The sequence below is a fragment of the Zalophus californianus genome, chromosome 16 (genome assembly GCF_009762305.2).
Source record: "Zalophus californianus isolate mZalCal1 chromosome 16, mZalCal1.pri.v2, whole genome shotgun sequence".
In the NCBI taxonomy this organism is placed as follows: domain Eukaryota; kingdom Metazoa; phylum Chordata; class Mammalia; order Carnivora; family Otariidae; genus Zalophus; species Zalophus californianus.
In genome coordinates, this window is record NC_045610.1 from 1,470,659 (window position 1) to 1,483,537 (window position 12,879).

General features: G+C 42.7%; 1 protein-coding gene across 6 annotated transcripts in view; it reads right to left on the bottom strand.

The window, feature by feature from the left end:
• The window catches only part of RABEP1 (rabaptin, RAB GTPase binding effector protein 1), a 100,313-nt gene that overhangs the window by 42,020 nt on the left and 45,414 nt on the right, over positions 1-12,879 (bottom strand). For all 6 annotated transcript variants that reach the window (XM_027625025.1, XM_027625030.1, XM_027625029.1 and 3 more), the window contains one exon: positions 749-952. In XM_027625025.1, coding sequence (XP_027480826.1) covers positions 749-952 — 204 coding nt within the window. The remainder of the gene's footprint in view (positions 1-748; positions 953-12,879) is intronic.

Consider the following 12,879-nt stretch of genomic DNA (forward strand, 5'->3'; position numbering starts at 1 on the left):
CGTGAGGCTTACAGCCATTCCACTGCAGAAAAATGACACGTAGGCCAAGATGGCGGAGAGAGTCACCACTATGTCACATTTATAATACGAATGAAACTAATTTCAGGAACCACAGCTTCAGGGGCAACTTCCTTCGGCTCGTTACCGTCTGGTCAGAAACGCAGGCTAACCCGCGACTCCTCCTTTACTGCCAGGGTCAGAGGTCGGCAGCCCATCCAGCCTGTTGATTCGAGCCCATACCTTTCTACCTCAGAGACCACAGTGAGGAGTCACATCGCAACCCACACTTCCCCTGAAAATGTCAAATTCTGGCCACGCTGGACTGGAAGGGCAGTAACCAAGTGTAAGCAGTGACTGGACCCCGCGTGGGAGGTCTCCAGCCCGCACACGCCCCGCGTCCACGCGGCTGGCTTCTCCGACGTGCCCGGCCTGGCTCCTACAGAAGAGCCGGCCCCAGCCCCCCACCCCGCTGCAAACCCTCGGTGAACGCAGCCCCCGCTCAGCGCCACAGCCCTGCACACACCCACGGTAAGCCTCCACTACCAGACCCGGGGCAGGCAGACGGCGGCCCGCTGACGGCAGCACAGGCCTCCCCTCCTTTCACAGAGGACAGTGCGCCCCAACGACGGTCACGCATGATGCCACAAAAAGCTCTGGGCGCAGTCTAAGACCCTCTGACAGCATAGTCCCCATTGGCAGAGGCGATCCTAGGAAATCACGGCACAGACGGAACATTCTCAGTCTTTACCTTTCATCACAGCCTGAAGCGAGGCAACCTCTTCTCTCCACTGTCTTTTCACTTCATCGATTGCTTCCTGCTTGGTGTTCTCAGAGACCGTGGCGATGGCCTTGATGTTCTCCACCTCTGCCTGGGCTTCCCACAGCTGCGTCCGCAGCTGCCCCAGGTCGTCCTGCGCCGCCTGCAACACTGCATTCTGCCGCTTCAGGTCCTCTGGGGAGAGAGTAAAAGCCTTTCCATTAACGAAGGTTCGCATGGAAGGGCTGACATCCCAAGGAAGAGAGAAAGCGTTACGTTTATGATGTTAACATTCTAAGGAAGAAATGAAGCACTGAATTTTAAAATGTTAACTTAGAAAGTGAACATTTTTTTAAAAGATTTATTTGAGAGAGAGAGAGAGAGCATGTGAGCACGCACACGAGTGGCGGGAGCAGGCAGAGGGAGAGGGAGAAGCAGACTCCACGCTGAGCACGGAGCCCAATGCCGGGCTCGATCCCAGGACCCTGAGATCATGACCTGGGCCAAAACCAAGAGCCAGATGCTCAACTGACTGAGCCACCCAGGCGCCCCCAAAATGAAATTATTTTAATAAAGACAAAATTTAAGGTATGCACGGTATCACTAGTCCACTACTTGTTAATTATCCAACCAGATAGTGACTAAGGCCATAGTTCTAAAGCTAAATTGAGGCTCTTTCACCCACTGGCTAATGAACTTATTTAACCTCTCTGGCCTCAGTTTCGACATCTACAAAACAGGGATTAAAAACACCCATCTTAGAAGGCTGCTCTAATGATAAAACAATTTACTGAAAATGCTTATTAGTACAACACTTGCACAAAGTAAACATTCAAGAAACCGTTAACAGAGGAGAAAAAAAGCCAGAGTACACAGCAGCCATACAAAATCAAGGATTTTTTACAGTCAGGATGAATTTTCCCCACACCCCTTTACCACCTCTTAAATATGAAGTTCATCTGTCGTGACACTTGCAGGATTTAAGCCCAGGTAGGGCGTATGTTTGGCCAAATGGACTCCTGCACAGGGTGAGCCTGCCAACAGTGTGTGGGGCTCTGTGCGCCTGTTCCCCATACACTTAACAACAGTCCCTGCTCTCCACTTTTCAAAACCCTTGCCAACGTCAGGGGGAGAAGCTGGTGACAGCTGTCATCTCTACTCCCCCTCAGTAGTGAGGCTGAGTATCTTTTTATACAGTTATTAATGCCCGTGTTTCTTCTTTGGTGATAGCCTTTCCCTGGGCTTCTAATGAACCGACTTTCCTCCGATTGGGAAGAGTATTTTACATACACTGAGTACTGTCTCTACTTTCTTAGAAAGCTCTCCCACTCTGCTCTTTTCCATGTCTTTCACCATCTAAGTTGGAAGACATTTATGCAGAAGAACCATGCATCTTTATGCAAAGTTGTCGATTTCCTTTACAGACCGCAGTAACTGAGCTGCTGGGCCAGGAGAGCAGTCTGACTTAGGACCTGACTCTGTTACTGGCCGCCACACGACGTGAAGGGACCCCACAGCCCTCGAGCCGGGACAGCGGCAACACTCCTCAGCATGGATTTCTAAGTACTTGAAAAAATCAAATCCATAATATTAAAGAACTTTTCAACATCGTGAGGACATTCATCTTTCTCAAACACACGCAGGAATTAAGTTTGGCACTCTGGGAAACAGGGGAAACACTGGTCACGCTAATTCTAAGTAAATTCATTCAACATCTGTTTCACGTCGCTTCGGCACTGCTAGTAAAACATTCCGGGGGCGCCTGGGCGGCTCAGTCGGTGAAGCGTCCGACTCTTGGTTTCAGCTCAGGTTGTGATCTCGGGGCGGAAGAATAGAGCCCCACAGGCTCCAGGCTCAGTGGGGACTCTGCTTGAGATCCTCTCCTCTCTCTCTCTCTCTCTCTCTAGCCCGAGAAAGTGGTAAGAACATTAACTGCAGAAAGGAACACCTTTCTAGAAGGAAAGACAGGAAACGGTGAGGGGGGTGCGTGGGAGTGACCCCGAGACTAAACACACGAAGCCACAGAAGGAAAGCTGTGCGTGTCAGCTCCACGTTCTGAGTGTGAAGGTGTTTTGTAAAATGTGAAATAAAAGAAAAAGCATTATCTTTGGAATACCTCGTTCATTTCTGAGAGCGACAATTTTGTCGGGGCTCAAGTCTGTACACTCACACACCTGCTCATGCTGATTATCCCTGCTCCTTTTTACTTACTGGAAATTACCCAGAGCTATATATACACTCTCCTGTTGTCACTGTGAACAGAAAAACTGCAAATACCAAGCCTAAATACTAATCTGTGGCACGTTTCCACAGAGGCATGTTTCCACAGAGTTAAAAGCAGTACAGAGGGCCTGGAGGAACACCAGGTCAAATTTTGTTCCTGACTTACTTTATGTATATTTGGATAAGATCTATTTATATGCTACATATTAACTAAAAAAACCACATTCTCTGTACCAAAACATTTCCAATCTGTTTGCCAATGGAACAAATTATTAAAGAACAGTTATTTATCCATCTGGTTTCGTGTATGTAGTGATAAAGATTTTCAAACATGCTTTGAAACTGAGAATCTAGTATGACAATCTTTCACGTACCCATCACCAAGATGCACCAAGATCTGGCCACATTTATTTCAACCATCCTCTTTCTATGAAGTATTTTGTGAAAATAAGCCCCAGAAACAATATAACATCATCTAACATACTACAACATGCATCTCTAAAAACATGGATATTTCCTTATACAAACACAGTGCTGCTGTCACCCCTAACACATTTGATGTCATCTAATACCCAAGCTGTAGTAAAATTTTCTCCAGCTGCCACAAAAATGTGTTTTGGAAGATCTGTTTGAATTAGGACCCAAACAAGACATTTTGTTTGTTTATACTAACACTTTACAGACTACTTCAAACATAGAGACAAATATACAAAATTCTGTAATGGACACTTACTACCTATCACCTAGTTTCATCATATTTTTTTAAGAATTTATTTTTAAGTCATCTCTACACCCGATGTGGGGCTCGAACTCACGACCCCGAGATCAAGAGTCACATGCTCCACTGACTGAGCCAGCCAGGTGCCTGAGCTTCATCAATTTTTAATATTACTGTTACTTCTGCTTCAATTTCTTTTTAAGACATAAAACCTTACAAATGCCCCACTTCCCTCAGAAGTAACAACTATCGGGAATTTGGAGGCATCATGACCGTGCATATTTTACACCTTTACTCTGTTGCCGGTTTTTAAACCTTAATGCTCCCATACCCTGGTATCCTTCTGCAATCACCTCTATCCCTCAACACTGCTTCTGAGATTGTTAATCCGCGTAACTACTTCATTCGTTAGCAGCAACGCCGCAAAACCACTATGTCCGCTATCACCTTTGTGGGCGTGCAGGTGTGGAGTACGAATCTACCTTTTCCATACAGATGTTCCCATTTTTATAATGCCATCTACACTGTCTAGCCTAATACAGTTGTACTTGTACTACTTTGTCTACTCTTGTACACATATAAGGTTTTCCATCATAGTTTAATAAAAACGCCATAGTTTTGAATGAACTGGGGAGACGTCCCCTACCAGATTCAAAAGTTATTATAAGCCTCATGAACCCGCTACCCAGCTCCAGCAATCACAGACCCATGGGGAGTCTTGCCCCATCCCCCCATGTGTACTCCACAGCACACCATGATGAGACAAGTCTCAGACATTTTTTTAAACTAATGAACTTTATTTTGTAGAGCAATGTCTGGCTCACAGCAAAACTGAGCAGAAGGTACAGAGTTCCCATACACTCCCTGCCTCACCCCCACAAAAGCTCCTACTGTCCACACCCCTCACCACAGCAGTACGTGTGGGATCCTCGCTGAGCCTACAGTAACATTATCAAAGCCCATGGTCTACAGGAGGATGATGTATAATGACAAGTACCCACCACTGTGAACCATACAGAAGAGTCCCACTGCCTAAAAATCCTCTCTGCTCTATTCACTCCTCCTTCCCTCCTAAGCCCTGGCAATCACTCATCATTTTACTGTCTCCATGGTCTTGCCTTTTCCAGGATGTCTCATAGTTAGAATCCTATAGTACACAGTCTTTTCTGATTAGCTTCCTTCCCTTGATGGCTCCATCCTTTTTATGCTGAATATTCCACTGTCTGGATGTACCAGCTTATTTGTTCACCTACTAAAGGGCATCTTGACTGCTTTCAAGTTTGGGCAATTATTAATAAATATGTACAGGTTTTGCATGGATAGTTTTCAATTCATTCAATTCATTCCTAAGGAGGAAAATTGTTGAATCACAGTAGCTAAGGGTATGTTTAGTTTTGTAAGAAACTGCCCAACTACCTCCCAAAGTGACTATACCATTTTGTATTCCCACCAGCAATGAAAGAAAGTTCCAACTGCTGTACATCATCAGCAGCATTTGGTGAGGCCAGTGTTTTAGACTTGGGCCATTATAATAGATGTGTAGTGATACCTGTTTTAATATATTCACAGACTTATGCAACCACTACCACAATCAATTCTGGAACATTCTAATCCCCCCGGAGAGAAACCCAGTGCTCTTTACCACCTCCCAACTCTCTAGCCCCCATCAAGCAACCACTAATGGGCCATCTACCTACTCTGGATGTTTCACAGAAATGTAATCGCACGTGATCCTCCGTGACTGGCTCGTCACCCAGCATGACGCTTTCAAAGTTCATCCCTGCTGTAGCGTCAGGACTCCATTCCTTTTTATGCAGGAGTAATAAAAATAATATGTCCATTCATCAGGTGACATTTGAGTTGTTCCCCGCATTTTGGCTATTAGGAATAATGCTGCTACACACTTTCTCCTCTCTTGTATATATACCTAGGAGTCAAATTCTGGGTCAAGTGCTAACTCTATGTTTAACCATTTTAAGAACTGAAAGACTACTTTCCAAACCTTTGGACCATTTACCAGTCCTGCCAGTAGTGTGTGAGGGTACTTATTTCTCCACATCCTTACCCACACCTATTATTAACTGACTTCCTGATAGAGGCATCCTAGGGGGTGTGAAGTGGCATGTCACTGTAATTCTGATCTGACAGCTAATGACTGTGAGCATCTTAATCATGTGTTTGTTGACCACTTGTGCATCCTCTTGGTAGAAATGTCCATTCACACCTGCTGACCATTTTTAGCTGAGTTGTCTTTGTACCACTTAGTTGTAAGAGTTCCTGATATATAGAGATAAAAGTCCCTTATCTGATATATTTGCAAAACTGTCTTCCATTCAGTGAGCTCTCTTTTCACTTCCTTGATCGTGTCCTCGGAAACATAAAAACATTTAATTTTGATGAAGTCCACTCTGTCTACTTCTTCACTGGTTGCTTCTGCTTGTAACATCCTAAGACATCACTGCCTAACTCCAAGGTCGCAAAGATTTATCCCTAGGTTTTCTTCTAAGGGTTTTTATAGTCCACCTTTTAAACCTAGGTCCTTGACACACTCCAGGTGAATCTGCATAGATGCTGGGTGTCCAATGTCATTCTTGTACATGTGGATATCCAGATGTCTCAGCACAATGTGTTGAAAAGATGGTTCTTTCCCAGGTGAATTGTTCTGGCATCTTGTAGGAAATCAATTGACCATACATATAATAAGGAGGTTAATTTTTGGATTCTAAACTCTATTCCATGAAACTGCTACCTGTACTTATGCTAGCACCACACTGTCTTGATTACTGTTGCTTTGTAATAAGTTCTGAAATCAGGATATGTGAGTCCTCCAACTTTGTTCTTGTTTTCCAAGAATGTTTTGGCTATTCTGGATCCCTAACATTGTCAAATAAATTTTAGGATCAGCTTGTCCACTTCTACAAAAAAGGCAACTGAGACGATGAAAGACACTGCATTAAATCTGTACATCAATCAGGGGGTATTGTCAATTTTAAGTCTTCTGATATATGAACATAGAATGTTTTCCCAATTATTTAGATCATTTTAAGTTTTTTCAACACCATTTTTAAAGTCTTCAAGGTACAAGTTTTACAATTATTTTGTTAAATTTCTTCCTAAATATATAATTTTGATGCTACTAGAAATAGAACTGTTTCCTTAGTTCCACTGTAAGTGTATAGAAATACAATCAGTTTGACCCACAGATCAATTAATCTTTGACAAAGCAGGAAAGAACATCTAATGGGAAAAAGAATCTCTCTTCAACAAATGGTGTTGGAAAAACTGGACAGCAGAGGAATGAAACTGGACCACTTTCTTACACCATACACAAAAAATAAAAAATGGACCAAAGGGGACGCCTGGGTGGCTCAGTCGGTTAAGCGTCTGCCTTTGGCTCAGGTCATGATCACAGGGTCCTGGGATCAAGTCCCGCATCAGGCTCCCTGCTCAGCGAGGAGCCTGCTTCTTCCTCTCCCTCTGCTGCTCCCCCTGCTTGTGCTCTCTCTCTCTCTGATGAATAAATAAATATTTTTTAAAAATGGACCAAAGACCTAAATGTGAGACCTGAAACCATAAAAATCATAGAGGAGAACATAGGCATTAACTTCTTTGACATTAGCTGTAGCAAATTCTTTCTAGATATGTCTTCTGAAGCAAGGGAAAACAAAAGCAAAAATAAACTACTGGGACTACATCAAAATAAAAAGCTTCTGTACAGTGAAGGAAACAAAACTTAAAAGGCAACCTAAGAATGAGAGAAGATATTTGCAAATGATATATCTGAGAAACGGTTAGTACCCCAAATCTATAAAGAATTTATATAACTCAACACCCAAAACATGAAGAATCCAATTAATGGGCAAAAGACGTGAACAGACATTTTTCCAAAGAAGACATACAGACGGCCAACAGACACATGTAAAGATGCTCAACATCACTGATCATCAGGGAAATGCAAAACAAAACTACAATGAGATATCACCTCACAACCTGTCAGAATGGCTAAAATCAAAAATACAAGAAACAATGGATATTGGCGAGGATGTGGATAAAGGGGGACCGTCCTGCACTGTTGGTGGGAAAGCAAACTGGTGCAGCCACTCTGGAGAAGTTAAAAATAGAACTACCCTATGATCCAGCAATTGCACTACTAGGTATTTACCCAAATACAAAAATACTAATTCAAAGAAATACATGCACCCCAATGTATATAGTAGCATTATCTACACTAGCCAAATTATGGAAACAGCCCACATGTCCACCGAATGATGAATGGGTAAAGATGATGTGGAGTGTGGTTGATGGGGGGTGTGTGTACAATGGAATATTACTCAGCCATAAAAAAGAATGAAATCTTGCCATTTGCGAAGACATGGATGGAGTTAGAGAATATAATGCTAAGCAAAACAAGTCAGTCAGAGAAAGACAAATACCATCTGATTTCACTCATATGTAGAATTTAAGAAAAAAAACAAATGAGACACGCCTGGGAAGCTCAACCGGTTAAGCGTCTGATCTCGGGATGGTGAGTTCAAGTCCCATGTTGGGCTCCACCCTGGGTGTGGAGCTTACTTTAAAAAAAAAGAGCAAAGAGGGGAAAAAAAAGAGAGAGGCAAACCAAGAAACAGACTCTTAACTATAGAGAACAGACTGATGGTTACCGGGGGGAGGTTCGTGGGGGGCTGGGTGAAATAAGTGATGGGGATTAAGGAGTGCACTTGTGATAAGCACTGGGTGATGTATGGAAGTGCTGAATCACTATACTGCACACCTGAAACTAATACTGTATGTTAACTAACTGGAATTTAAATAAAAACTTTTTAAAAAAGAAATACAATTGGTTTTTGTATATTGATCTTGTATCCTGCAACCTTGCTGAACTCATAAAATAGTTTAGTTTTTCAGTGGATTCCCTTCAATTTTCTATATAAAAGACATCATCTGACAATAGAAATAGCTTTACTTCTTTGCCTACTTCAAATGTATACAACTTTAATTCCCACAAAATAAAGGCTACGCCTCTATAGCTCTTTTCTTTCCCCACGTCCACACTGTTATTTTATACGCTGGCATCTATATATACGACAGACCCAATGATACATTGCTACAACTATTGTTCCGTACAGTTTCTCTTAAGGAAGCTGAGAGGAAAAAAGGAGGCCAAGTATGTATCTATAGCGTGTGTTATACTAACCTTATTTCCCATCTCCGGCTTTCTTCAGTTGATCCTTCGGATTGGAATTATCAGCCGGAGTCATCTCCTTAGTCTGATGTAGCCTTCCTCCCACCCAACTCCTTTGTGCTGATATTGGCAAATGTATTACATTTCCATGTTACAGGGCCAATAAAAACAATAATATACACACTGGCTTAGATCACTGTTTTGAAAAAGATTTGAGAAAAAGCATGAGAGGGAGCGAGCGAGCGAGAGTGCACACAAGTTGTGGGGAGGGGCAGAGGGAGAGGGAGAAGCAGGCTCCCCGCTGAGCAGGGAGCCTGGACGCAGGGCCCAATCCCAGGACCCTGGGACCGTGACCTGAGCCAAAGGCAGATGCTTAACCGACTGAGACACCCAGGCTCCCCTTATATCATTGCTTTCTACAATCCATTAATATTTATACTCTAATTGCACAATTATCTTACCAAGATAATTTTTTTCATGTAAATTCAAATTACTGTCTGGAATCACTTGATTTCAGCTAAAGAATGTCCTTTAGTATTTCTCGATAAGGCAATATTCTAGGGAAAAAATTTCTCAGGTTTTGTCTATTTGAGATAATGTCTTTATTTCATCTTCTTTGAAAGATGCTTTTGCTGGATATAGGATTCTTTTAAGTTTTCTCCCCTTTGAGCATTTAAAATGTCACCCTGCTGCCTCCCAGCCTCTACTGTTTCTAATGAGAAGTCATCTGTTAATCTCATCGAAGTTCTTTTACAGGTGACAAGGTTTCTCTGGCTCCTTCTAGGATTTTCTCCTTGTCTCTGGGTTTTAACATTTTTATTATGATGTGTCTGTGTGTAGATATCTCTATCCCGCATGTCTCTAGCCTACTTTGAGTTCAATGAGCTTCTCAGATATGTAGATTACCACTTTTAATTAAATGTGAGAAATGTTCAGACATTATCTCTTTTAGTATTTTTTTTCTCTTTCTCTCTCACCTCTCCTTCTGGCCTCCCATTGCACGTATGTTGGCAAACTTAATGATGTCCCACATTTCCATTAGGCTCTGTTCACATTTCTATTTTCTTTCTGTTCTTCAAGATGTATAATTTTAAGTGATCTATCTTCAAGTCCACTAATTCTTTCTTCTGCTAGTTCAAATCTACTGCGGAGCCCCTGCACTGAACTTTTCATTTTAGTTATTGCACTTTTCAGTTTCTGAATTTCCACTTGGTTGTTATCACTTCTTTACTGATATTCTCCATTTGATGAAACAGTCACACTTAACTGCATTAAGTATGGTTTTCTTCGGTTAACTGTATGTGTGACAACTATGAAGCCTTCACTAAATCTGACATCTGGTCACTCTCACAGGCATTGCACATTTTCCTTTGTATGGGTAACAGTTTCCTGTTTCTTATCTCAAGTTTTGTTGTTGTTGTTGTTGAAACTGACAGTTTTTTGCAGCACCTCTGGTGCTGGTACGCCCCAGCCTCTTACCAGCTTCTTGTCATCATCTGCTGTTTGTCTAGTAGCTGGCTGGATTTTCATGTAAACTGATTTCTTGCCCCCTCCCGCAGTGGGGGGCTGCTGCTGTCGCCCCTCAGAAGGTGTGCTGTGGGCACGAGCAGAGTCACTCTCCCTTCTGAGTGTCTCCTTCCCTGACCACATCCGTCAAACTCTGCTGGGACTCTTCTAAGCTATAGGAACAGGACACTGGGTTGGGGAGATGGAAGTGGTAGCCTCTGGTCTCCCCGGCTTTGTTCTCCCGTCAGAGACCCTCCCCCCAGAACACCACACCCAAGGTACAGCTTCCACCCTGAGTGGGGGCTGGGCAGAAGAAAGGAGCTCAACCCCTCAGCCACACTCAACTGCAACTTCACCTCTACAACAGGGAGCTGAATGGGGGTGGGGAGGAAGGTTCTGTCGTCCTCAACCGGGAGCTGGGGAGAGCACGAGACCTGCGTTCTTGGCATCATCGGCCTGGAGTGGTGTTTCTGTAACACCAGACTGGAAGGGGGGGAAAGGGAGCAGTTCACGGATCAAATGCCACAGACTCTGTTTTTACCAAGATTTAGTATATTTTCTTGAACAAATGTTTCATCTGCTATAGGACCACTTCTATAGACTTTAAGTGGTTGTTTTTAAAAAAATTTTTCACCAGTTTTGCTGGAGAATGGGTCTGTGGTTGTTAAAAAGAAATGGGGCTCCCAAAATTATCATTTACCTATAAATACTTCAGCATGTATCTCTAAAAAGATAAGGACCATTTTTTTAAAAATACACATAAAATTTATCATCTTAACCACTTTTAAGGGTACAGTTCAGTGGTGTTAAAAGTATTCACATTGTTGTTCAACCCATCTCCACAGCTTTTCATCTTAAAAAACTGAACTATACTCATTCAACAACAACTCCCACTCCTCCAAGCCCCTGGCAGCCATATTCTACTTTGTTTCTAGAAGTTTAATTATTCTTTTTAAAGATTTTATTTTATTATTTGACAGAGAGAGAGAGAGAGAGACAGTGAGAAAGGAAACACAAGCAGGGGGAGTGGGAGAGGGAGAAGCAGGCTTCCTGCCAAGCAGGGAGCCTGATGCAGGGCTCGATCCCAGGACCCCGGGATCATGACCTGAGCTGAAGGCAGACACTTAACGACTGAGCCGCCCAGGCGCCCATGCCTAGATACCTCACATAAGTGGAATCATACATTGTCTCTTTCTGGCTAATTTCACTTTGTAAGGATCATTTTCACAGCTGAAAGAATTTGAAAATGCCTGAAAAAACGGGGCACCTGGGTGGCTCAGTCGTTAAGCATCTGCTTTCAGCTCAGGTCATGATCCCAGGGTCCTGGGGTCGAGCCCTCCATCGGGCTCCCTGCTCCGCGGGAAGCCTGCTTCTCCCCCTCCCCCTGTTTGTGTTCCTGCTCTTGCTATCTGTCAAATAAATAAAAATCTTAAAAAAAAAAAGAATTTGACAATGTCTACACCATCAAACATCCACTTAGTGTTGAAAAGTCCAGTTGTCTAAATTTTTTTCAATAGTTCAACCCTTTTGAGTCAAAATTCAAATAAGGTCCATGAATTAGTCAATATGTACTTTAACTCTCTTTTAATCTATAGGTATCCCCTTCACCTCATTTTTCCCTTGAAATTTATTTATAGGGTAAACTAGGTTGCCCTCCGTGCCTCTTGCAGTCTGGATTTTACTAACTGCTGAACTTGTTCCTTCATTCATGGTATTTCCTATAAATCAGTGGTTCGATATAGTAGGTCAGCATTTTCTTGATCCTGTTCTTCCTTGTAAAACTGAAGATAGTCTGAAGATCCATGAAGGAAAACTGAGACTTTAATTGGAATTGCTCTGAATTTACAAACTGAGGAGAGTTAGCCTCTTTATGACACAGAGTCTTTCTACCTATGAACATGGCATCACATTCCATTTATCAGGGTTTCCTTTCATGTACTTCAATACTTGTTTTATAATTCTCCTCTATAAAGGTTTCCCACAACCTTGTCAGACGTATTCCCAAGGGACTAAAAATTCTGATTTTTTTTTTTTCAGAATTTTTCTTCTATTACTTCTCTAATTAGTTACTGGTACACAGAAACATTACTATATTGATCTTTTTTTTTTTAAAGATTTTATTTATTTATTTGACAGAGAGAGAGCGCAAGAGAGGGAACACAAGCAGGGGGAGTGGGAGAGGGAGAAGCAGGCTTCCCGCGGAGCAGGGAGCCCGATGCGGGGCTCGATCCCAGAACCCTGGGATCACGACCTGAGCCGAAGGCAGACGTTTAACCGACTGAGCCACCCAGGCGCACCACTGATCTCTTTAGTTCTAATAGTGTAAATTCTCTTGGTTACTCTATGTTGATAAACATATGGACTCCACATGGAGACAAAACTATCCTTAACTTTCCAAATTTTATAACTCGTTTCATTTTATTTTATTGCATTGGCTAGGAGGACCTCCAGTATAAAAATGAAGTACTGATAATAGGCTTTATCTCATTTCAC